The following is a 27,165-nucleotide window of genomic DNA, read 5'->3' on the forward strand; positions in this document are numbered from 1 at the left end:
ATTCACAGAATTATACATTATACTAGGCCTGTCTTTAACTCTTGCATTCTGTTTATATGAACAATCAGATCGGAAATGTGTGTGCAACTGATTCATTTTCTCCTGCCTTTGTGATGCTGTTTGCTTTTTAACTCTCACTTTCAAACAAAAAATGAAATGTAGGTAAAAAAAAAAGTTCAAACAATCCAAAAAATACGTAAATGTCAATTAATTCACACACAGTACAAAACTGATGAAAGATCAAAATATAATATATGAAATACAAGTCATGGAATTAAATGTAAAGACAAATGCGTAGAGCAAATCAAAAAGATTTGTTATATAAATTTCAAAATTTTAAAGAAAATCTATACGTTAATTAAAAATGATCTATTACCAGAAGAATTTGAAAACAATGATTTCATTGATCATAATACAATTTATTAAATTAGTTCAAGCAATTACCATAACTACCGTCCATCCATCCATCCTCTTCCGCTTATCCGAGGTCGGGTCGAAGGGTAGCAGCTTAAGCAGAGAAGCCCAGACTTCCCTTTCCCCGGCCACTTCTTCCAGCTCTTCCGGGAGAATCCCAAGTCCCTCCAGCGTGTCCTGGGTCTTCCCCGGGGCCTCCTCCCGGTTGGACGTGCCCGGAATACCTCACCAGGGAGGCGTCCAGGTGGCATCCTGATCAGATGCCCGAGCCACCTCATCTGACTCCTACCGATAAAACAAATTTCTTTTTTTGACAAAATTATGTGTATGAATGAATAAAAAACTTACTGTTAGTGTTCATATGTAGCCAATCATATGTGATAAGTATCGAACACACATACTTACTAATACTAAGTTGCATAATTTCACCAATGAATTAATAATTTCAGAACCAGCACAATGAAGAAAATTTAACACTATTAAATAACTAAAAGTACTGTATTTTAAGTAAATCTGGTCCTTTACAATCTGATCCGCTTTTCTTTTTTGATCTTTTGTCATACAATTCTTGAAGCCCTAACTGCGAATGTTCACAGAGAGCAGACCCCAATATTTTCTTAAGTTTATTTTTATTAGTCACAGACAGTCCGCCAGACCAGACTAAGAATGAAAAAGTCAGTATGCTCTCAATATGGCATGTTCCATAGAATGCTAGTTGCGATATTCATTTTCCTTAGACTTCATAAGAGCTGCACTGTTAGCATTTATAAAGTATAGTGTTTTCATTAAAATTTAAGTTATTATCCTTTATAGTTGCCTCTCAATTTATTCTCCTTTAAGGATCAGTGGCTATACTAGTTCAGTATTCTTCTTAAAGTCAATGAGCAGCTCTTTTGTCTTCCTCATATTCAGTTGGTTTTTCTGCTCCTGACACCACTTCTGCACCCTCTTGGATGCTTCCTCAAAATGTGCCACATTGTTAGAGGTGTCAGTCAAAGTGGCATCATCTGCAAATTTGACAGCTCAGCAACTGCTGTCAGATCTTAAGTGTATTGAAATGATCAGTGTATCTTTTGGCGCACCAATCAATGTAAATTAGACTGCAGAAATATATTAATCAATGAATCCATTATGCTGTTGTCAAAGACTGAGTGGGTGGTCTTGAAATACCTCCAAACAGATGTGTGTCATTTTGTTGTCATCTGGATGATGTTGTTTCTTTTTTGGAGACCGTTAGGACTGATAGGCTGGGACAAGTAAAATAACCGACACATTGTAGAATCCTGATAACTATCTACAAAAATCAAAAATCCACTTTTTTCTTTTTAAGTTAGTTGGCAAGAAATATTTAAAGGACCCTTATAAAACACTCGATGGCTAAATCTGGCCCAGTCCCTCTAAATTAATATTCCTGCAGTAAATTTCGAGTATAAAGCAAATTTGCGATTGCCCGTTGTAAGGGAAACACAACATAAAATCTCCGATGTGACAATAGGGTTGATTTTACAGAAATGAAGTCAATCGAAGTGTACGGAGATCTTGTGTAAGGTGGCATACGGGTCATCACTCCCGTGTAAGTCCCTTGGCTGTCAGGCGATCAGTGCCACAGTAACGCGTCGCCTAACTCCCCTGCTGCCCTCCTCAGGACCCCGCCTGCCTCTCAGCCCCCTCTCCTTGTTTGGGTCTGTCGGCGCCGAGTGTCACACATGCGTGCAAATAAAGTTTTACAAACGCACTTCCGGCAGGATTTGTTTTCCGGAAGTCGAAAGTGCTATAAAAAAGGTATGTGCGGAGGAAACAACTACTTGAAACAAAAAGTTGAAAGTCGTTAAGGCTCGATCCGAATCTGTCGGAGGCTTCTGGTCTCCGTAGCGACGGTGACGGTGGCTGCGACGAAGTTGGGTGGCAGGCTGGCGTTGCTGTAAACTGCGTCCTTCTCTCCGAGGCCCGATGGCCCACCGGACTTAATCTTTGCTGTTGTCAAACACTCAGCTGCAGTGTCAGGCAAGAAACCTCTGGTTTTGTTTTTGATGCAGATTTGATGATCGGTAAGACCTGTCCGGCAGCGGCGTAGTGAGTACTTTGCGCTGCCGAGACGAGTGCATCAAGGAGGGGAGATCGAGCTTTGTGTACGCCGATGCTTGACGCAGTTCACGTAAGAAAGGGAAAGACGAGCGGTGGACGAATGTAAACAGAGCCGGCGATCGGACCTGCGGTGTGTGGCATATCGGTGGGCGACAGTAGGAATGGGCAGTGTGGAATACCGAGTAGGACTAGACATTTTTAGAAGGGGGCCTTTATTTTATTTTTGTATTTTTACAACTGTCATTTTTATGTAAATCAAAAATGGAGTAGGGCTAGTTAAGTGCCGTTCCGGATGATCTCGATCGTTGGAGGTGCAGTGTGGCCCAGGCTGTGTCTGGTCATTGCGAGTTTTGCACATAAAAATTGGAAATGTCAAAGTTAAAAGACCCCCAATCCCCAGCCGCCCAATATCCCATAACCCCCGCCCCCCGCTTTAACCCCTTGGACTTTTCTGTGGTGCGCTCATCTCATGACGTCACTGACTTCAGTTCCTTTGGGCAGTAGTCACCACGTACTTGGACACGGTGGGCTTTTTTTTTTATTAAATAATGCATGTTGTTCACATTTGATCAGTTTGGAGTTGCCGAATAATCTAGCAAATACGACTCTAAGGTTTGTCATGAAACTGGAGATAAGGCAGGTAGACACGGGGAGGGCATGCAGAGTCCCCATGCTGTGATTTCATCTCGACCTGGTTAGGGTTGTCCATTCATTGAGCCTCCTTCATCAATTAACAGTGCTGAATTATAGAACTCATTTGTTAATACACACATTCAGATGGCTTGCAGATTTACGTTTCTGTATTACAACATTGCCTATACTGAGGAGTATCAACATATTCATTTTATTTGCTTTCATTTTCTTTTGTTTTATGGTTTTGTTCAAAGTTACTTGCAAACATTGTTAATTTGTTTCCATGTTCTTAGTTTCATTCTCAGCAAGCACAGCTTTCTTTACTTGGCTTAATTATGTAAACATGCTCTTTCTAATAATATTGTTCATTTATTAATTACCTTTATATAATACTTTATATAGAGTGCTACTTGAATCACCACTATTGTGTAGGACGCACCAGGATGAAGTAACAGCAGCCATTTTTATGCCAGCATGCTCACTATACATAAGTTATTAAGTGGTGAAGGGGTAATGAAAATACAAAGGGAATGTTGGGGGGGCAGAATGGACACTGTTTTGGTGGGCAGTTTAACCAGGACATCAAAGGGTACCCTACTCTTTGCAAATATGCCCAGGTGTGTGTGTATATGTATATGTGTATATATATATATATATATATATATATATATATATATATATATATATATATATATATATATATATATATATATATATATATATATATATATATATATATATATATATATATATATATATAAAAAATTTTATATGTGCACAGAGTCAGGACCTGAAATTTGTGTCTCATTCGAAGGGCAGCACACATTTACGGCAGTGTCCACACTACTTCCTTGGGTCATTGGGATACAGGCTGAGACCACAGGGTAAGTGCCCCCTGTTTTTACCAATACCCCCTCCATCAGCAGCAAGCCAGTTTTTTGCTAGTTGGTTTCCTATCCAAGATACATGGGTTTCCCGATATTCCTCTGTTTGTCAGCTCAACTGGCATTTTCATGCAGAAGTCCAGTGGCTTGAATTCCTTTTTGTCTCGTTGTTTGTCTTGCCATTCTCGTTTAGGTAGTCTTTATGGTATATGATACTTGCCATCTAATTTTTGAAGCCTTTTTCCCCACCCTTTGATAATTGTAGATCAGTAGCAAATCCTGGCAGCATTGTGGCTCGAGGAAGAGACCAGCTGTAGCTAGGAAGCCTACACATTATGGGGGCACACTGAATCTTGCCAAAGCAAGACAGTCACCAGTTAAACTAAAAACATCATTCTGTGGGAGGGGGTTCTCGTTTAATAACACTCCACACTGAGGAAGCTGCTGTATACAGTATTATTATTATGTGTGCGCATATCAGGAAGGTTAATAATGATCTGCAGCCTTTCTCTGGCTGCTTTCATAGTGGATAACCCTCTGTGTACCTGTCCACAGGCTCGTAACGTATGCCAACACAGCATTCCACTCGGTCTTCCCATCACTGATGGTCTGTCCTGGCTGCCCTTGTCCTTGCCACCAGCTGATTTCTGACCTGAGAGCTGCACTCTGTGCCTCTGAGGGGTGTAGGTGACAACCCTCTAAAGTGTTATGGTCTCTAGGCCACACAAACACTGAGTTAATTGCACACACATGTCTAGAATAGATAGTAAAGGCCCACCTTCCTTAAAAAAAGGCAGCACTCTTCCTAAAGAATTATTTGCCAACACCTGACTGACTTAACTCCTGGCATGTTGTAAGGCACTATTGAGTTACATACTTTGTATGAAAATATGCTTAAGAAATAAATGTTGTTCTTGACTCTTGATTGACTGCTTGCCACTCCTCCCAGTGCCCACCATTAAAAGGAAGGCACAGTCCCTGTTGTAAGTCAGCACTGTATGCTGCATTGTACCTACCAGGTGTTATGTTAAATCTCCTGCCATCTTTTTTGTGTCTCTTCATCCTGTCTTTCAGAAGAGTTTCAGGCATCCTGGATCCTTTCAGTTTGACTGCTCCCTGGTACCCTGGGGTGAGTAGAATAGTTTCACCCAGGTCGCAACTCGCCAAATCCCCCAAATTTCTGGTGACTTGTACACTTACGTTCATTCTTTTTCTTCTGACAGTGCCCGTCTACTTCATACTACCTGGACATCTACTCACTAGACCAGGGTCACCAACTTCAGTCCTGGAGGACCACTGTGGCTGCAGGTTTTCATTCTAACCCTTTTCTTAATGAGTGACCAGTTTTTGCTGCTAATTAACTTCTTTTGAATTCATTTTAATTGCCTTGCTTTTGAAGACTCGGTCATCTTAATTGTTTCTTTTTCCTTAATTAGTAGCCAAACAATAATTATATACAAAATGAGGCAAAACAACTGGTGTCCACCATACAATATCTGAAAATAAAGAAAGGTGAAGGTCTTTTGAATGCTGATCTGCTCATGTCCTTAAAACATTTTAACAGAGCTCTTAGAAGAGAGAAAATCAGCAGTTTCAGAAATGTCTGCTAATGCACCATGAGAGCAGCAACAAGCCACAGAATTAAAGAACTGGTTTAATTAATGACAAGAATCGGCACCTAATTAAGCAACTGGCTGGAGTGAAATTGGCTGGAGTTTGAAGCCCTGACTTAGCTGGTCTTCTACTGGCTCCCTCACTTCACATTTCATTTCTCTGTGGGTGCCATTTAAGGAAAGAAATGAAGCAATTCAGAGGAATGATGAAGAAATTCAGGGGAATAAATCTTAAAAGAGAAGTCAATTAAAATGAATTCATAAGAAATTAAATAGCAGCACAAATACAGCACTGATTGATTTATATATATATATATATATATAAAAAAAAAAAAGGTCAGAATGAAAAACTGCAGCCATAGTGGTCCTCCAGAACCAGAGTTGGTGACCCTTGCACTAGACAATCCATCCCAGTCTTTGGGATGTGGCACGAAATTCTGATTTCTTATTTGTTAGCCATTTTTACTTCTACAGAGATGTACCACAGTCCTTTATATTTTTTTTTCCCCCACGGTTGGTGTATTTGTGATTCACTCTGGGTCGTACAATGAAAGAGTTGCCAGTGCCCCACCAGACCACTCTTACCAATGTTGAAATCACTTTTGGGGGAGAGAGAGAGAAAGAAACTGGGAGCTGATCAGCTGACTGGAAAGTGTGTATAGTGTGCTGGTGTGTATGTTGGTTCATAGGAAACACAATCTACTGAAGTCACCTGATTTATGCAGCTCATTTCAGTTTCTTGATATAATTTTGTGCAATACTAGGGGGCTTTGCTCTCCAATCCCCAGCCTTTGCTACGCGCTAGCCTCTTCGTGTCTCTGCCGCTTGTGTTGTGAAGAGGGGGGCTGCTGAACACACCCCAAGGAGATGCGGTCGCACCTCTGAAACGGTGATACAATGGGAACAAAGTACAGTGTGGTGTGTGGTTTTTTTTTTTTGGAATTCCATCGTGACAACGCAATGTATAACTGCCCGTGAATGAATATCATTTCTTTCCCTCTACAAGAAATGTGTCTGACAATAGCATTCATGCAAATGAGAAATGATTTCTCTCACGGAATTTCACTTTCACCAAACAAATCTTTTAATTTTTGCAGATATGCCTCTTCATTGGGAAGAAGCACTAAGTTTTTTTTCCCTGGATGGCAACACGAATTAGACAATCTACAAGTCTCCAAACAATATATTCGATCAATATATTTGTTTAAATCCGAACAATATATTCAATCTCTTTTTGCTGTTTCATTATTTCACCAAGTAATTTATTTTTGTTTGCACTAATGCAATCTTTACCCTTTTTTTTTTTTTTAACCACACCAATGTTTTTGAATTATTTATGACATTCTACTTTGTCATCTACTCTGTTTTATTTCCGGCCCCAGGCCTGGTTAAATCTCTTGGCACAAAGACTCATGTCGTGGGACGTTAAAGTGTCTCTCTGAAGAAACTGAGTCTCGTCTCCTTCTTTTTTTTTTAATAATAGAGCGATAATTAAATGAAAATTGTTAAGATGCTGGTCTCTGTTTCTGAAAGACCAGTAAACTCAATATGAACCCTGCTTTTGGATGAGACTCTGCATAAATGGTTATCTACAGGTGCCGGTCATAAAATTAGAATATCATGACAAAGTTGATTTATTTCAGTAATTCCATTCAAAAAGTGAAACTTGTATATTAGATTCATTCATTACACACAGACTGATGTATTTCAAATGTTCTTTTAATTTGATGATTATAAGTGACAACTAATGAAATCCCAAATTCAGTATCTTGGAAAATTAGAATGTCAATTAAGTCCAATGCAAAAAAAGGATTTTTAGAAATGTTGGCCAACTGAAAGGTATGAACATGAAAACTATGAGCATATACAGCACTCAATATTTAGTTGGGGCTCCTTTGGCCTGGATTACTGCAGCAATGTGGCGTGGCATGGAGTCGATCAGTCTGTGGCACTGCTCAGGTGTTATGAGAGCCCATGTTGCTCTGATAGTGGCCTTCAGCTCTTCTGAATTGTTGGGTCTGGTGTATTGCATCTTCCTCTTCACAGTACCCCATAAATTTTCTACGAGGTTATGGTCAGGTGAGTTTGCTGGCCAATCAAGAACAGGGATACCATGGTCCTTAAACCAGGTACTGGTAGCTTTGGCACTTTGTGCAGCTGCCAGGTCCTGTTGGAAAATGAAATCTGCATCTCCATAAAGTTTGTCAGCAGCAGGAAGCATGAAGTGCTCTAAAACTTCCTGGTAGACGGCTGTGTTGACCTTGGACCTCAGAAAACACAATGGACCAACACCAGCAAATGACATGGCACCCTAAACCATCACTGACTGTGGAAACTTTACACTGGACCTCAAGCAACATGGATTCTGTGCCTCTCCTCTCTTCCTCCAGACTCTGGGACCTTGATTTCCAAAAAAAATTCAAAATTTACTTTCATCAGAGAACATAACTTTGGACCACTCAGCAGCAGTTTTGTCTTTAGCCCAGGTGAGATGCTTCTGACGCTGTCTCTTGTTCAAGAGTGGCTTGACACAAGGAATGCGACAGCTGAAACCCGTGTCTTGCATACGTCGGTGTGTGGTGGTTCTTGAAGCACTGACTCCAGCTGCAGTCCACTCTTTGTGAATCTCCCCCACAGTTTTGAATGGGTTTTGTTTCACAATCCTCTCCAGGGTGCGGTTATCCCTATTGCTTGTGCACTTTTTTCTACCACATCTTGCCCTTTCCTTCGCCTCTCTATTAATGTGCTTGAACACAGAGTTCTGTGAACAACCAGCCTTTTTAGCAATGACCTTTTGTGTCTTGCCCTCCTTGTGCAAGGTGTCAATGGTCGTCTTTTGGACAACTGTCAAGTCAACAGTCTTCCCTATGATTGTGTAGCCTACAGAACTAGACTGAGAGACCATTTAAAGGTTTTTGCAGGTGTTTTCAGTTAATTAGCTGATTAGAGTGTGGCATCAGGTGTCTTCAATATTGAACCTTTTCACAATATTCTAATTTTCCAAGATACTGAATTTGGGACTTTCAATAGTTGTCAGTTATCATCAAAATTAAAAGAAATAAACATTTGAAATACATCAGTCTGTGTGTAATGAATGAATCTAATATACAAGTTTCACTTTTTGAATGGAATTACTGAAATACATCAACTTTGTCATGATATTCTAATTTTATGACCGGCACCTGTATAATACTGTGTATATTTTTTGCAATAGCTTTAATTAAATTCTTAAGTGTTTAGAATCATTATTGTACCAATTCACAAACACACCAAGAAACAGATTTTCTCTTTGGCTATTTTGTTAAAAATATTGTTCTTGGATTAGCAGAATGACAAATCGTTTCTGAACTATGCCGTAGTATTTGTCAGGTTTTTCCAGAAGGGTTGTTAGCTCCTCAGAAGGATCTGGTTCAGTGCTGGGAATCGCACTGTGGAAAAGTCACTCGGCTTACAGTGCCATAACAAAACAACCACAACAACACAAAGTAGTCACGAAACAAATGGTAAACTTTAACTTATCTTGTATTAAAAATCTTTTAGCATACAAAAAGCACATTTGGTCACTGTTTGCCGATTTCCAATAAAAGGCCATGGAGATTTACACTGCAGGTAGCTGAGCTGCTCTGGCCCCTCAATTCTCCAGATGCTGTTGTAGCGTGCAGGTATGGGGAGGCAAGAAGGCTAAAGAAACTCATAATTCAAAAGGTCAAGGGTTAACCAGGCCAGAGCCTGGGGTGCATTTTCAGGGGTGGTGGGCTCTCAAAATGTTTATAGTATGGTAGCTTTAAGATAATGGTGTTTTAGTATGAGAAACTAATGAGTGTTTAATGAGGAGCTTTACCACCCAAATTGTAGACATCACACAAAACAAGGAACCATCTCACTGTTTCTCTTGGCATGACCCAAGAATTTCTTTCTCGCAGACTTGAAGAGCAAATGAGTGAAAACAAAAGGCAAGCTAAGCTTAATAAAAAGAAAAATGAGCACTGGAACACAGTGGTAATAGTAATAAGTTCTGAGTAAAATATAAATAAATATATTGTATATGAAAGAGTAAAATTTGACGAGTAGGCTATTTATTTGAGTTCACTAGGGGGCTATGCCCCCTGCTCGCTTCGCTAACCAACTCTTACACGGGCCCTATGCGCTAGTCGTTTCCCAGATCTGCTGCTTGCGATGAATTGTACAGTGCTTTTGGATAAATACGAATATCAACTCTGTCTTTGATATCTCTGTCTTTTGAAACTATTATCTCTGACAATTCGTCACATGTTGGTTTATTATATATGTGAGCATGATCTTTCGGATTCATATAGAAATCCAAGAAAACTTCTTCATCCATGTTTTTCAAATAAATTTCATGTAAAGTGCTATATTTTTGGACATATCGATTTGTAACCATTATTGGCCGTAGAATTTCTAATACGTCCGATCGTTTAACTCTTTTTTAAATCTATGTTGCATCGCTTCTCCATGATCATAAATATAAGCCTGACTGAATTGTGGTTTCTTTGAAATTAAACTTGTAGTAGCTCTGACATATCACCTTTGTCCATATATTCAATCTCTTTTCGCTGTTCCGTTATTTCACCGAGTAATAATTTCCATTTGTTAGTGCTAATGCGATCTTTACTATCTGTTTTTTGAGACTTTCGAATTTTAGTACTTTCATTTTTCTTCTTCTACTGTTTGTCTTTTATTTCCGCCCCCGCTTGGACCTGTTGGGTTTTCAGTTCATCTCTTGGCACAACTTCTCGTCTCGCGGAATGTGAAATTATCTCTCTTAAAATGTCTCGTCTCGACTCTCAGAAAAATTCTCGTCCCGTCCCAAGATTTTTTTTATGTAATAGAGAGAGAGCATATTAAATACACAGAGCACTGTGATATACTGAATATTATTGACCTTGCAACGTCTTGGTTAGTGGTCCTTACTGTCTATAAAAACTACAGCATATGTTTCTCTTGGAGCAGTGATGGTGTTTATAATTTCATCAGTGTTCTCTTTATTTTACTGCTTTAAATAACCTTTGAACATTTTCCAATCTGCAGGTTCTCTTGGTGTTCTCTGTGATCTCTGTAAACCGTTTATAAAACTTCAAATACCTTCTGATGATTTCAGGTCCTATCACGTGAACAGCAACAAGTAAATCAAGAACTTGACTGCAGTGCTCTTTGTCAACAGCTTTAGGACTATATCAGCCATCAATGGTCATTTATGCTGGCTGGAAGTAAGTCTACAAAAGCTTATCTTGTAAAACTCTCAATCAAACAAAAGCTTAAGTGAGGGATCCTGAAAATCATGTAGTTTGTCACCAACTATTTGGAATAGAAGTGACAGCATTTAAAGTATAATAAGTTGTGTATCTTCAAGGTATTCAGGTTTTTTCCAAGTCTCCCCACATCTACACAAGCAGGTCACTTTTTCTACATTGGCATTTGCTCACATGCAGCCAAGTCTCACCTGTTGTATTTCAGGTTGAAGCAGTAATAGTTACAAGAGGAATTCATGGGAAATCCTGCCTAAGCTCTTACCAGTTATAGGTGTGAAGTTCTCAAAACACAAAATCTGTGCTTCTTAATTGCTGAGATTTTTTTAAATTTTTTGCCACCTTAGAAGAAAATTGTGACTACCTAAAAGTATAATTTGCTTTGTGTGTAAATGTTCAAATTATGCTGGAGCTTAATGACTGCCACCTGCAAGTTGGGGAATTTAGAGCAAATGCATTTTTATTCAGAGTTTTACTTATTAACAAATAACACCCTGATTTTACAATATTGTCAAAAAACATGTACCTTTTGTCAATTTGGAATTTGATGTATTAATCAGTATGTACAGTGAATGTGCAGTGAAATTCTTACTAACATGTCTGGCTAATATATTATGCATTCATGTAATGTTTATGTGCATTTATAACCGTCTTTTAAGATTAAACCCTCTCCCTTTTTTGTTATTAATAAACCTGCTTAAGAAGCGTGTTGATAAATGATTATTTATTTACTTTTTACCTATATATCTGAGGTCATTATAGAGTGTCTTGGAGTGATGCAGGCAGTTTGATATCAAAATGTGTTTTCAAAAATCATTTAATTGTTTTTCAAGAACCATTGAATTTATCATCTTCATCAGTGTTCTCTTTATTAGGCACCTAAGACAAAAATAAATTATAAACCAGTATTTGTCAGCACAAATTAAAGATTTGACCATAATATTAACTGTTTGTCTTCTATTGCATGTTATTCCATCTCTTTCTAGACTCACTACTTCTGAGTTAATAAAACAAAATACTTGATGGCATACGAAGAAAGAAATTCAGATGTAGTAAATAGTAAGTGGGTTTATTTTAATATTTGGTTATAATGCACCTTTAAACTGTCATCCTTGGGTAATTTTTCAAGTTTGAGTCTGTCCAATTTTTTCTTTATAGAAATGAGGCTAGTACTCTGTGTTATGCTTCTGCATCCATGGGCCTGATGATGATGACACCTCTGCCAGCCCTTACCTGACTGTCTCTGCACAGAGGGCAAAGTATCCCTGGCCACTGCTTAGTTTTTCACTCTCTCTAGCATTCTGTAGAGCTGTTGTCTACTTATACCCATCTCTTGCCACTTTCGTTAACTCCCTAAGCCACTGCCTCAGTAGCCTCTTGCTAGCCATAATCTCTTGAACACTGACACATTCGGTTGACTCTCCAAGTTATTTTGTCTTGGTAAATTTAACTTGAGCTGGGGAGTTGTTGTTGAATGGTTAAGGAAACTAAACACAAAAACCATAAACACTGTTTCCTTCACCAGTACAGTGCATCTGGAAAGAATTCACAGTGCATCACTTTTCCATATTTTGTTATGTTACAGCCTTATTCCAAAATGAATTAAATTCAGTTTTTCCTCAGAATTCTACACGCAACACTCCATAATGACAATGTGAAAAAAGTTTACTTGAGATTTTTGCAAATTTATTAAAAATATATACATTTTTTTTTTTTTTAATTTTATTAATCCCAAAGGAAATTACTTGGGCTTTTCGCATACCCCTTGGGGTCAGAGTGCAGGTTCAGCCATTGTACAGCGCCCCTAGAGCAATTGCAGGTTTCAGGGCCTTGCTCAAGCACCCAGCAGAGTAGGATCTCTTTTGGCAGTGATGGGGATTCGAACCGGCAACCTTCAGGATACTAGCACAGATCCTTAGCCTCAGAGCCACCACTCCGCTCCTTATAATATAAAGTTGGTCCCAAGTTGATTTCTTCAGAGAAACACTACTAAAAATTAACATGAGTCTCTTAACATATTTTATGAAGAAGTGAAAGACAATCTAGTATTTGAAACATCACGTGCACTGAAGGCTAATTTTATTTTATTAAATCACCAGCGTTTATGGAGAAGACTATTTTTGTTTACCATATATACTCGAGTATAAGTCAGGTCTTGAAACCCATAAAATGGATCATAAAATTAGACCCTGATTTATACGCCCGTTCAAAAATGCGACACTTTCATTCTTTTTTTTTTTTTTGTCTTCTTGCTTCCTCCAATCTTGCTTCAGTTTCTCAGACGCATTGAATTTTGTTGCAGCAGTGCAGTTACCAATTTCTTTCGCCACTTCAACGACTTTTAATTTAAAACCAGCTTCATATTTATTTCTGATCGAGCGCTCCATCATAGATGAGGGATGCTGTTACAAATAAGGGTGTAGTCACATAGGCACAGTACATAGGAAAAAAAAATGCAGTGTGCTCCGTGGTTACTCTCTCAGGTGGGCTTTAGCATATTATAATCTCTTGGACCAATAGCGTGAGTTTTCCACGTTTGACATTATAAAATACCGTAAATTATACGGTAAAATCAAGCACTGACTTATCCGCGGGAGAACCTAAAAGCGAGTATATATGGTAGCTCTGTTGCACAGTTTGTGTGCCATTGCGACTATAATGGATAAATACTCTACTTTATTCATCCTCTCAAAGAAATTCAGGTGTCCAGTAGCTGAAACACATCAGTAAAAATTGTTAAAAAATATTATAAAAGCAAGGAGAATGAACATAAATAAATAGTAAAACGTACAAATGGGTTGATTGTCACAGTGTTGGAATGTAGAGTGGTGACCAGGTCATGAATCACTTGTATTGAGAACAGCGTTATAAAATCTCACGGCAGTAGGAATAAATAGTCTATTATCAAATATGTGTTCTGTTCTACAGTGAAATGACAGAAGAAAAATATTTGTACAGATTAGATTAACTTTTTTTTTAATTGAAAACTCAATTTTTATGTTTATTATTTATCCGTCCATCCATCCATTATCCAACCTGGTATATCCTAACTACAGGGTCACGAGGGTCTGCTGGAGCCAACCCAGCCAACACAGGGCGCAAGGCAGGAAACAAACCCCGTGCAGGGTGCCAGCCCACCACAGGTTTATTATTTATTTGTCAGTTTATTTAAAATTTGTTTATTAATGTTATTAGAAATGAATGGTACAGTTTAATATTCTGTATTTTTAAACTTATTTTGTATTTACCAACAGTTACTTGATCCAAAGTAGTGAATCATCCAAAACATTAAGCACTTGATTTAAAAATGTTAAACCATAACATGAAAATGTAATTGTAAATACAAAAAATCTAATGTAAACAATCGGTTGGCCAAACCAGTGACAGTTTCCAGAGAGAATCCATTCACCCCCTGGGTGCCCCTGCTGCAATATCAGATTTCTGTGGAAGCCCTGAAATTTATAACAACAAGAGAGTTAAGATGGGAGTGAGTAAATGGAGAAATAAAATATTAAAATTTATAGTAAATAGTGGAGGAGATTAAAAGAAGTGCATGGGAGTTAATGATTAATTTCTTAGTTACAGACACTAAATTTCTGTATATACCTGTCTTTAGTTGATTTCCAGTTATAGTTAAAACCGAATTCACACTACTGAAATTATTTTAACTGTTATCCTTTACCTAATGTCACCTGATAATGGCAACACAATGGATACATCCCAGTAGTGTTGATTAATAAAAGTTAAAGAAAATGCCCATTAATCTGCATCCTAATGCACTTAAATGTATACATTTTGTTCTCTTGAAATACTAAGTAGTTGCCACTCAGTATTTTATAATTTGTGCTTCAAAACAGCTTTGTTCTCACTACCTCAAATTATGGCATATGTTTGTCTACAATAACCTGAGAAATGCGTAACATAGAGATGAGAACACAATAGTTTGTATGTTCATTCTTTATTTTTTTTTATATACACACTTGTTAAAGGATTTTCTGTAGATGTTTTTATAGTATTTGAAATGTGTGTGTGTTGTATAAGTAAAAGGTAAAACATATAATTGATCTGTGGTGGGCTGGCACCCTGCCTGGGGTTTGTTTCCTGCCTTGCGTCCTGCGCTGGCTGAGATTGTCTCCAGCAGACCCCCGTGACCCTGGGTTAGAATATAGCGGGTTGGGGAATGAATGAATGAATGACTGACTGACATTTAATCAATGTCATATTTTAATAAATATCTCTGTAAACTATTGCCCAACCACTGTCTCGCCACTTTACAGCATGATGTTATAAATCCAACAAAAAAAGGAAATGATTTCACTTCAGCAGGCTCTAGGTATTACAAAAGTGCACCTCCATAAAGTACGACACAAAGTTGCACTCCCAGAGTTGGTACCTTGACTGAGATATGAAAGTGCATGCACTTTGACCCTGGTGAGGTCTGTAGTGGAGGCAGATTCTGGCTAGGATATCTTATGAGCTTACTTTCCCGTAAAATGAAGCATCTGAGACAGGTTCAATTATGTCAAAGGTGTTTTTTGATTTTAATAAACAGTTAACTTTATATGGCATAATTGCAATGCTGGAAAGTGTAAATGGTCTCCCTGAAGGCTGTTGCTCATGGTTACGGAAAAACATTCAACAGAAATCTCTGTTTTTAGATTTTTTCCTTTGAATGGTTGCAGTTGAAACCAAAATTATTCTTTTTTCAGAATTGTTGTACTTACAACATAATCAAGGAATGAAGACTGTCTTAAAAGTAATGGTACATTGCAATTGAAAATGTCTGGACTCTTAACTGTAACAATTGCTTCCATAGTGGGAACATCCCTTTTGTTTTTGCGTTTTTAGGTACCCAGGATCACTTAGAATTGGCTCCTCGTCAAGATGAAGAAGAAGGTACTTCTGCACCTGTAATGAATGAGCCTACTGAGAGTGACTCTCACTTAAGTAAAGATGGTTCCAATGATCCCTTCACAGGTACATGTTTAAATTAATTGGTTTGTTAACATAAAGTGAATTAGACATGGTGTAATTTTTACTGTAATGACTACAAATTGGAGAAGTGTGTCCTGTTTTCAGTATGTTTTATATAAACAAAAAAACAAAACTTTACGCTAATAATACCATGGTCATTTGCAATTATGATGAGGGGTGCCTGGATTGGTTAGCATTATTGTCTCAAAGCTGGAATGACACATGATTCATGTCCAGTCCTCTTTGTAAACGTTACAGGTTTTTCCTGTGTCTGTTCTGATTTCCTCTGGGTATGCTGCTTTCTTTGCCCCGCATCCCAAAGGTGTATGCTATGGTATCCCTAACGTGACTGTTCTATATTGTGTTTGCTGGTTTGAAGGACTATGTCTAGCACTTGGTGATTTTGTAAGTGAAATGACATTCAAAAATGAATGTTTTCAGTTGTGTTCTCCTTGCTTATTTCAGGTGGAGGAGAGGCAGAAAATACTTCACAAGACGATCAAGAACACACTGAAGATGAGGATGAAGAAGAGGATTCTGACAGTATGGATGAAACTGGACATTATGCTTTGACTGATGAAGCAGGAGACAGTGATGGTGGAGGTGGTGATCATAGACGACAGAGGAAACGCAGACGGGATAGAAGTAGGGGTCACAGTACTTCCAGCTCTGGAGATGAGGATAATGAAGTGGAAGATGGTGATGCTGAAGAAGATGATCAGGCACTTGAAGAATGGCTGAGGTCTGAGGTTAAAGAAATGGGGACTCCTGACTGGAAAGCAGTTCATGCACTTAGGGCTAGAGAAATTGGAAAAGGTGTGCCACACTTTCCACGCCGGGCCTGTGGAGCCAGAGGTCTGGTCCAGCGATTTCAAATGCAGGGCATCCTTGAAAGACACACGGGATGTGTGAATACACTTCATTTTAATCAGTCAGGAACAAGATTAGCTTCTGGCAGTGATGATTTGAAAGTAATCATTTGGGACTGGGCAAGAAAAAAAGCAGAACTGGAATTTGATAGTGGACATAAAAGTAACGTCTTTCAGGTAATTTAGACTAACCATTGACGTCTATTATCAAAGACCACCTATGCAATTTCCCTGTTGAATAGACATGGGGGAGTGGGGGTGTTACTTGAAATCATGCATTAGAATGATTTCTAGAAATACTGCAATTTTGTTTTTTTTTATTATAAAACTGCTTGTTTTCTTCCAATGATAGAGGAACACATCAGGTTTGGCTAATTTACACTACACTACTGCTCTCAAAGGGTTTTGGCAGCGTATTTGTACTGATAAACATGACATTTGGTATCAGAATTAGGAAAGTATGCTTTCAATGTATACTTACAATCCCATTATTTCCCCACTGTTTGCCAGCCCTAGCATTCATAGGTTCATAAAGTCATAAAATATAAAAACTATTCCAGGTTTTAGAACTAATAGATGCATTTACCCATTTTTCTGTTTAATTTAATCTGGTGTTCTTGTGTGTATCATTTGGATTGCTAACTGTCCGAGGAATAGAATAACGAAAATATTTAGTTATTATGATTCAGTTTACCTTACCTGCCAATGCCGTGCGTGTATGGAAGTGTAAGGAAGCATAAGACTATATTAGTAATTATTTGGATCACATTCTTATTACAATCAAGAAAAAGATTGTATACTGTATTATCAGATTCTTATAATAGAACTGTATTGTTTTACAAGTGTTAAATTATAAAATGTTGCCATTCATGTAAAATTTTGGTGAGTACCAGTAAAGTGTAGCTACATTTGTACTGGTCAGGACACAGTCATAGGGATGATGTGCCGAATGAAAGTTTATAAAGAAGGGAGCTGTATGTTTCATTTGGACTTCCATTGCCAGAACAACAACAACAGTATTTATTTATATAGCACATTTTCACACAAATGTAATGTGCTTTACAGGATGAAGAAAGAGGGGGGGAGGGGGGGGACAAATTATATAAGAAATAAAATTAGGCAATACTAATTAGAATAGAATAAAAGTAAGGTCTGATGGCCAGGGAGGACAGAAAAAAAAAAAAATTCCAGACGGCTGGAGAAATTCTGCAGGGGTTCAGAGGCCCCAAGACCACCCAGCCCCCTCTAGGCATTGTGACCTCAATCAGTCCTCATGGTATTCAGGGTTCACATGGAAAAAACTGATGATGACGGTCCTGTTGACTTCATGTGGACCTCTGGCCTTCAATCCGTCAATGTAGGGACATCATCATGCTTTGATCAGGTGGTGGTGGCGCAGATCACCATCCCAGAAAACCGGAAAATGAACAGCAGAGAAAGTAGGGGTTAGTACGGATTATGGAGCCACCATGAATGATAATGATAATTAACTGCATATACAGATTATCAGGATTAAACTAAAACGAAGCTATGAGAAAAACACATTATTTTAATATGGCTTTAGCAGTTTTTTAGAGTGCTCCACTGTATTAGCCTGGCAAATTTCTATTGGTTAAGCTATTCCAAATTTTAGGTGCGTAACAGCTGCAGGCTGCCTCACCATTTCTTTTAAGCAGTACTCCTTTTCAAATAATTGTGTTCTTTTGCTGGTGTTATCTAATGTGTCTGTTGCTCACCTTAAGTGATCCGGCATTGATTCTCGGTTCACCATTGTCTGTGTGGTGTATCTACTTTCTGCCCCTGTTGATGCGTGTTTTAGATAAAATAACTAAAAACTGGACTTGTATAGTATATTTATGATAATGAGATTGCTATTGAGTAGTAGTCCTATTCCAGATATGGTCGGGATAGACACTGCCTCTTAGCCACAACCCCGTGGTAAATGTGGCTTCAGAACATGGGAGGGTTTATGTTTTAACTCTTCAACTCAAATTTGAGTATAACTTTACTTATAAGACTTTGTACTCAAGCAACTGTTGTAAATGGCTTGAGACAGGCTAACTTTTAATTAATGACCATGTTTCACCTAGTACCTGCATTAGCTACTGTAGGTTAGACACAAGTTACTGATTACCTATTGAGCTACCATAGAAAGCCATGTAGTATTTACACCCGTACAAACATAATATATAATAATAAACTCATAAAAAGACAGCGGAAGTTTTTCTTAACTGCTCCCGAAGGAGTAATTCATGTAACATGGAACACTATTTTAATAAAAGAAAATATGTTGTTGTTAATAGAAGAGAAGATGAAATAAAAGGTTAATATTTCTTGAGCAAATTAACTTGGGGAGCTTGTGTGTCCCAATGCTACTTTGCAACAAGACTAGCCAGTGTTATTTACCCCTTGTAGTGTGGGTATTAATACATACTGTTAGAGGGGGCCAGATTCATTTATCGTTCACTTATCAAAAGGAGGATTTACTGTATATGATCATAGTTCAGAGGTATAGAAAGAATCCCTCAGCAGAATTTCGATATATAGTGAGGCAAAAAAAGAAATGAATTGCCTGTGAATAACTGTAATGCTTCTGGCTAAAAGTGCTTGAAAGAACTTAATGAACACGTTGGTTTCCCAGGGTCCTTGAGAACAACACATGTCTTGAAGTATTGAACTTGAGGCTGCTCTTGGGTGTAGGAAGAGTTAAGCTTGGGGGGAAAAAAAGGAATGCTTTGAATTAAGAGGGCCATATTCTCCACTTTTTCAATTTGGTGTCCATCAGCTAAGGTACTGGGAGAGAGAATGTTATAGGGAAATTTTACCAAAACAAATGTTTAATCAGATTATAAGTGTAATCTTTCTGTCCTAAAAAGGCTAGTGTCAGGTTTCTAAACATCTTTTGTATAATATGAAACTTAATTTGTGTGTGTGTACATTGCATTCAAACCTCCCTCTCTTTCTGTTGTAGATTTCATTTTAAGTTAATATATTTGGCATTTTTGCCACCAGTCTACAGTCAATAGCCCATAGTGATAAAGTTGAAAATGTTATCAGAAAGTTTGGTAAACGTGTTTAAAAATAAACAATTGAAATCTCTCATTCTGATGTATTTAGAAGTATTTGGACTCTAAGTTGCTCAGGTCCATCCTGTTTGCTTTAATTCTTCTAGAGATGTGTTCAGAAGTTGATTATAATCCACCTGTGGCAAATTAAACGGATTGGACATCATTTGAATAGGCACATTTGTACTTGATCTCACAATTCAAACTGCCTGTCAGGACAAATACCAAGCCGTAAAGTCTGTAGACCTCTACAAATAGGTATAGATCACCATTTTACATGATTTGGGTGTTCCCAAGAACACAGTGGCCTCAGTAATTGCAAGATGGGAGAAGTTTGGATCCACCAGGACTATTCTTAGCCACATTTGAGTAGCTGGGCAAGAAGGGTCTTGGTCAGGGAGGTCACCAAGAACCCAGTGGTCATTTTAACAGAGCTTCAGAACCCTCTCTTAAGATGGGGGAAACCTACCAGAAGAACAACCAGCTCAACAGGACTCCATTAATTGGGCATTTATGGTAGAGTGGCTACACGGAAGCCACTCCTGAGTAAAAGACATATGACGACCTGCCCAGACTTTGATCTAGGCTTTTGCGACAAGAACTGAATTATTTGGGCAGAAATTCAAGCACTATGTCTGGTGAAGACCATGCACTGGTCATCACCTGCCTAGTATCATGTCTTCAGGGTATCATTGTGGTGGCAGTATCATGGCAGAGGGACTGGTCAGAACTGAGGGAATGATGGTCGCAGCCAAATATAGTGAGGACCTTCATGAATGCCTGCAGCAGAGTACAAGCAACCACAGACGGTGGTGACTGTTCACCTTTCCTCATGTCAATGACCAAAAGCAGACAGCCAAGAGAATGCAGGAGTGGCTTTGGGACAAGTCTGAAACTGTCCTCAACTTGCTAAGCCAGATCCCAGACTTAAACCCCAATAGAGCATCTGTGGAGAAACCCGAAGGTTGCAGTGTAGAGGTGCTTCCTATCCAATCCAATGGAGCTTGAGGGGATCTGCCAGGAAGAATGAGATAAACTAACCAAATCCGGGTGTGCAGAGCTTGTAGAGACCTAAGGGAAGACTCGCAGCTGGAATTTCTGCCAGAGGGGCTTCAATTTGATCCTGAATTAGGCTTCTGAATAGTTTTACTCATGAGACTTCTCAGTTTTTGATTTTTAATTAATTGGCAAACATTTTTTAAAACGTGCATTCACTTTGTCAAAACAGGTTAATGAATGTAAACTGATGGGCAAAAATAGCAAATATATTCATTAAAATTATACAAGGAGATAGTAAGTATGCAGAAAGTGAAGGGCTCGGATTCTGCCGTACTGTGTACAATGTATAAAATGTATTTAGACATAATATAAAAATCAGAACTGGAAAAGAAAATCAGTTTTTAGTGTTTGGAATAATCCTTTGAAGCAGTGGCTTGTCAGTCACACCATGCATGTTTGAAGACCTTCAGTGGAATTAATGCTAGGGTCAAAACTTGGTGTTTGCAGTTATACGTATTCATAAAACCTTGAAAGTACATTTTAATAATAACTGGTTGTGTGTAATTTCATTAGTAAAACATTTTTGATTACTGGAGTATTTATTGCAAAAATCCTAGCACAATACATAACATTGTGCTAAATTTGACTAACATGAATTCTTACCAAATGCAGAGGTAATCTAGGGAAAAATGTTTTTATTTTTAATTGGATTGTGACAAGACAACAGATGAAATTAGTATATCAAAAATATATTTAATGTTTTAACTTAGTAATGTAATCACTGTATTTATAAATTGTAAACATTTCAATGCAAGTATCCATATTTGACAGAGAATGTGTTTTTTTTTTTTATCATAAAGTTTAAAAACATCCATTGCTCTTAGTAATTTTAAAAAGAACTGTGTTTCATCTAAATAAGATGGACCAGAGAAACCACAAACAAACAAGGTAGACATTTAAAACCACTCCAATAAAATCATTGTTGCCTTTCATATAATAAAGCTTATATCCAAAATATGCATATTGTTTTATTTTAATGTTTTTTTTTTTGTGTTAACCCTGTGTTTGTGAAAAACTCTGCTTCCACTTTGACTGACAGACTTAAAGCCATTTCTTAGCCGCCTTCTCTCTCTTTACCGACAGGCCAAGTTCCTGCCCCACAGTGGTGACTCAACTCTTGCAATGTGTGCCCGTGATGGTCAAATTCGTGTGGCTGAACTGTCTGCCACACAGCGATGCAAATCTACTAAGAGAGTTGCTCAGCACAAGGGAGCTGCACATAAGGTGCGTCTTTATAAGCTTTGTAGTAATACCTTTACCCCAGGTAGGAGCATCACTTGAGTGGTGCTAATGCTTAATATCAGAGGTCTTTTGAATTTGAATTTCTGATTTTATTTCATACATTTAATCAAGTATTTAGAAATAAACTGATGATCAGTGATGGTTAATATAACCTTTTGAGAAACTGCATAAATAACTTTTAAAATAAATAAATAGCACCACTAAATGTAGTTGGAATATCTAAATTCTTTTTCAAATTGAATAAAACCATCAGTCAGTTTTGAGGTTGACGCAATAGACACAAAATACAAATCCATAAAAATCTAATCATTTTAATTCTAAAAGTAGTACAAACACAAAAATGATGCATTGCAAAACAAAAAATCACCTAATTGTGACTCCCAATGGTTATTTGTCGCCTTGCAGCTGGCCCTGGAACCAGATTCTCCTTGCTCTTTTCTGTCAGCAGGTGAAGATGCTGTTGTGTTTGGCATTGATCTACGACTAGATCGCCCTGCAACGTAAGCTGAATTTTCTATTCCAGTAGTAAATGTTGTAATGAATGCTTCATGCACATTTTTTATAAATGGTGAAAATGGCGTAAATGGCCTGTAGAAATGGCACTGTTATGGAAGCTTAGTCCCCAAGTCTCACTGCACTGTGCAGTTTTTCTTAATAACCGATGGAACTTCTGATTCCTCCCCAAAACCCATTTGTTTTTTTAATCATGAGCTGTTCTTGACTTTTAGTTCAGTTTGTTCCCTAGTGCTTATAAGAAATGCACAAAGCAATTTACTTTTTAAAAATATGTATGCAAGAGTAAAAAAACAACTTGAGCAAACATTCAGAATTTCAGTGGCCTATTCACTTTGTAGTTTTGACTCTCCAGGTTTTGTCTGTTTTTTTCGGGTTAATCAGCCTTGCTGTCGAGTATCAATCTGTTAAATGCAGTGTTTTTTTTTTTCCAGTAATATTTAAAAGCTTTCAGCAAATTTGCAGGGTACCAGAGTTAACATTTATGATTCTCTTGGAAATGTGGCTCAAAGCAACATAAAAATTAACAAATTTTTCAACTGCAGAATTTAATCCCCAGTCTAAATATTGAGGCTCAAGATCCTTCATTGCTTGTTCTTTTAGGAGTACCTTCTTAAATGTGGTCAGCTCTCGAAGCAGATATTGTGCTGTCTGTTGTAATGGTTCTGTCTCTGTAATTTATTCAAGTGTTTGCATAATCCTGTATGTTTTTAGCTCAGCAACATAAATTTAGCAGTTTCTTAAATACTAGCCAACCCGCGGTGTACCATATGCTGCATAATCAGGCCGGGTTTTTAATGATTTTTAAGCACAGGGAGAAAATTAACATTTGAAAAATCGGTAATGTAATAAATCAGCAAGAAAAACAACATTGTAACAATGCACGGAATGAACCAACACACAGTCGTCCGTGACTTAAAACTGGCGGACTGCCATCGCTCATGTGCCCACCTCCAACTCATCACTTGAGTCGTTGTCATCTTTGCACAGTCTAGATGCACCTGTGACTCGCGTAGACTTTCCATGTTCCTGCAGGAGCATCTGAGACGCCGCATGTTTGTCGCGGACGCGAATTGCTGTATGTAGCGTGTAAAACAGTTTGCTATGTTGTACGCAGTCGTGCGTCGTAACCGAAAACTCGGTTTTTAAAGACTGCTTACTTCATTGTGTTAACCTCAGTTATAAAGGATTGTTTTAAGGATCCCATGGGATACCCCTCGCAAACCATTTTACACGCTGCATATGACGATTCACCTCCACGAGAAACATGCCTCTATGAACAGTCAACGTGGCTCGAAGGTGCATGTTGCCTCTACGACACAAGAATATAAATGACGCCGTTTTTTTGGTGTCGTCACGTCCGAGTTGGTGGGCGTGGCTCTGCGAGTTGTTGTATCCAATGGTCTTGGAGTTGGTGGGCGTGGCTCCTTCCTGCATGCACCATAGGTGTCTGTCTTGTCGGCAACTTAGTGAATCCACGCCCCTTCCGGCGTGCTTTCCATGGGTGTCTTGCCTTAGTGAATTATATATATATATATATATATATATATATATATAGACTGTGACATATTATTTTGACCAGTAGAAGGAATAATGCAATCACCTGAATATTTGCTTCTGGAAATTTATTTTGTGAACACATATGCAAAACAAATATGTGCGCAGGCTGACAGATTGCAACAGACATGCGCAGGCTACAAAATGCTTAATGGTAACCTGATTATGGATTTACATGGCCACATAATTAGGTCATTTGTGTAGAAATATACCTCTGTTAACTAGATTGGAATAAGAGTTTACATGGCATTTTAGAAACCAGGTTTCTGTGAATAATCTGGTCATTGAAGCGCATGTACACGCGCCTGTTGACACTTGCAGGCCTGCATGCTGGCAGGAGTACCAATGGAAGTGACTTAATACTTTCATGATTTTAGTGCAGCAGGCAAGACTGACGTTGCTTCTGCATGGAAGCAGGATTAAAAGGTCAGTTACGCGTGGCCCTTTACTTATTTGGTTTCATACTGTAAATTTTTTTAAATTTGGGTGAGAAGATTTTTCTGAGAACCAGTATGGTGTGGGATGGTAAGAGGGGTTTGCTGGTTTGGCTGCTTCATAGATGTTTTTACTTTTGGACATAGTTTTATCATGTCCATATCAAAAGACACATTATTCACCCCTATTAGCACTATTCAAAATTCCATAGAACTGGGCGGTATTGCACAGCCACTCTAATAATGTGGGCAGTGTTACTGATGTACTGTAGACAACATACTAGGCAGTTCATACCAGAAATAACAAAAAGAAGCACACCACCTCTTAGTATGCGCATCACCACCCACAAACTGTAAAACTGCACATTAAAACCAGTCAGGAATATTATTGACATCTGATATGCTGTAATTTATTTAAAAATTTTTAACGTAATGTTCTTGACTTGGTCTTTGATTGAGGCCTGTATTTTTCACTTGATGCTAATATTTTATCCACTTACCTTGTAAAGTTTATTCTTCAGGCTACATGACTTTGTAATTTCCCAGATTTCCATAGTAATTTTCATAGTCCTTCCAGTGCCCTGAAAAACGTGATTCTTTTCATGTGGCATGTAGTGTAAGAGTTCAATGCCTCCAACAGCCCAAGGACATACTTGGCACATAACACACCTGTCGTGATCTCAATAGTGTCTTCAGTAATTGTTTTTTCTTTCAATATAACATAATGTTTAATTTGCATTTTTTACATTTTTTGTTTGTATAGGTCGGTATTACACATCTTGTATTGGGAATTAATAATGCTTTGGCCAGAATTTAGTATTTTGTACTTCATTACATGAAACTGAATTTGAACTGAACTCTGACTGAGTATACTCCTGGTAGAGAACAAAATGAAATACACAGGGTTCCAGGGTTGGTTTCTACCATCACATGTTTGATACTGCCAAAAGACATGTTGGTTCTTTGTAATCCGGAATTGGATTCAGTAGGTTCACAAAATAGATACCTTGAGGAAGAACAGGAGCAGAGCAAAACAATTCAGAATTGAAATGCATAACTGTGCTAGTGTAATGTGTGCACACGCTTATTGTAGTTCTTTACATGTAGTGTGTGTTTTTTTTTACTTTCTCGTATACAAAGTAAAGGGAAAATATTGTAATCGTCCAAGATTCAGTGTTGAGATTTTGATGAACCTTGATGTTTTAGACCATCCTGAGTCCGAAAATGACATTTTTGGAAGTGTGTGTGTGTGTGTGTGTGTGTGTGTGTGTGTGTGTGTGTAAACACGATAACTTGAGTACGCTTTCACTTAGGTCAACCAAATTTTGCATACAAATATTAGGTATAAAATGTAGACTTCTGTGAACTTTTGGGCTGTTTCCGCTAAACGGAAGTGGTACTTTACATTTTGTTCATGCAGCTGCAGAGTCCAATATAATCAACTTTACTTTTATAATAATTGTTCAATATATTTAATTTGATTTGTGGTTGATGGTTCTTTAATATACATAATATAAAAATGTCCTGCGTTTTTACTCCCCAAATATCCATCCTCATATCTGAATACAGTAGACCCCACAAAGGGTTCAGGGTTCACGGACTCGGTCGTTCGCAGATTTTTCCTTAGAACCTAACTATTGTTAGCGGAAAGCGCAAATACCTTCTGCAATTTTTTTATGACTTTTTTCGTGGCAATACTGTGCTGTAGAGCGAACAGGAAGCAACTGCTGAGGGAAACGCGGTTTGGAATGGTGAAAGTAGCCAATCTGAGAGCTTTATTCATTTCTCCTTGCTGCTGATTGACTGCTGCCCTGTGACGTGTCTCCAGGTGAGTGGGTTTATCACCGCTGAGGGAAATGCGGTTTGGGATGGTGAAAGTAGCCAATCCGAGAGGGTTATTCATTTCTCCTTGCTGCTGATTGATTGCTGCCCTGTGAATGTCAGCTGAGTGTCCTCGTGTTTTCCATTTTATTATTGTATTAATTTTGTTATTCTTAAATGCACAAGATGTTGCCGAATCGCCCTGCACCTTCTAAGGCTTCTGGCACTGAGCCGAAGTGCCAGAAGAAGTTTAAAACACTCCAGGAGAAGGTTGAACTACTGGATTTGCTCCGGGAACTAAAAGGTTATGCTGCAGTAGCACGCCACTATGGCATTAATGAAAGCATCACACGCTACATAAAGAAGAACGAAGCAGCAATCTGGAGTACCATATCTGTAAGTTTCTGTGATAGTGCCAAAAAGGTAACGACCGTAAGGAATAAAAATATCGTCCGGATGGAATTTGCCTTGGCATTGTGGATCACCGACTGCAGAAAGAACAACATCCCCTTGGACAATAACATAATCCGTGAGAGAGCACGGAAATTGTACCAGCAGTTTGCTGCAGGAGACAATGTAGCAACTTCCTATTACAATGTTCCTGAAACCTATAAAGAAAATCCAGCACGAAACCCCACCAGAAGACCCGTCCATAGATACGACTCCTCCTGAAGCACCTTAAGAGGTGCCACCTGAGGAGTTTTAAATCCTCTGCATCGAACTGTACAGCTATTT

At 38.3% G+C, this 27,165-nt stretch overlaps 1 protein-coding gene across 3 annotated transcripts in view; it reads left to right on the forward strand.

The window, feature by feature from the left end:
• The first annotated feature begins 2,098 nt into the window (after window positions 1-2,098).
• dcaf8 (DDB1 and CUL4 associated factor 8) overlaps window positions 2,099-27,165 on the forward strand; it is a 50,369-nt gene continuing 25,302 nt past the window's right edge. The window contains exons 1-8 of one of the 3 annotated variants that reach the window (XM_039742155.1): window positions 2,178-2,196; window positions 5,091-5,145; window positions 10,749-10,857; window positions 11,883-11,955; window positions 15,745-15,873; window positions 16,336-16,916; window positions 21,947-22,087; window positions 22,511-22,605. In XM_039742155.1, coding sequence (XP_039598089.1) covers window positions 11,919-11,955; window positions 15,745-15,873; window positions 16,336-16,916; window positions 21,947-22,087; window positions 22,511-22,605 — 983 coding nt within the window. In that variant the 5' untranslated portion in view covers window positions 2,178-2,196; window positions 5,091-5,145; window positions 10,749-10,857; window positions 11,883-11,918. Of the gene's footprint in view, window positions 2,197-3,998; window positions 4,017-5,090; window positions 5,146-10,748; window positions 10,858-11,882; window positions 11,956-15,744; window positions 15,874-16,335; window positions 16,917-21,946; window positions 22,088-22,510; window positions 22,606-27,165 lie in introns of those variants that run through there. The other 2 variants (XM_039742156.1, XM_039742154.1) reach the window with 2 other exon arrangements.

The sequence above is a fragment of the Polypterus senegalus genome, chromosome 18 (assembly GCF_016835505.1).
Source record: "Polypterus senegalus isolate Bchr_013 chromosome 18, ASM1683550v1, whole genome shotgun sequence".
Classification (NCBI taxonomy): Eukaryota; Metazoa; Chordata; class Cladistia; order Polypteriformes; family Polypteridae; genus Polypterus; species Polypterus senegalus.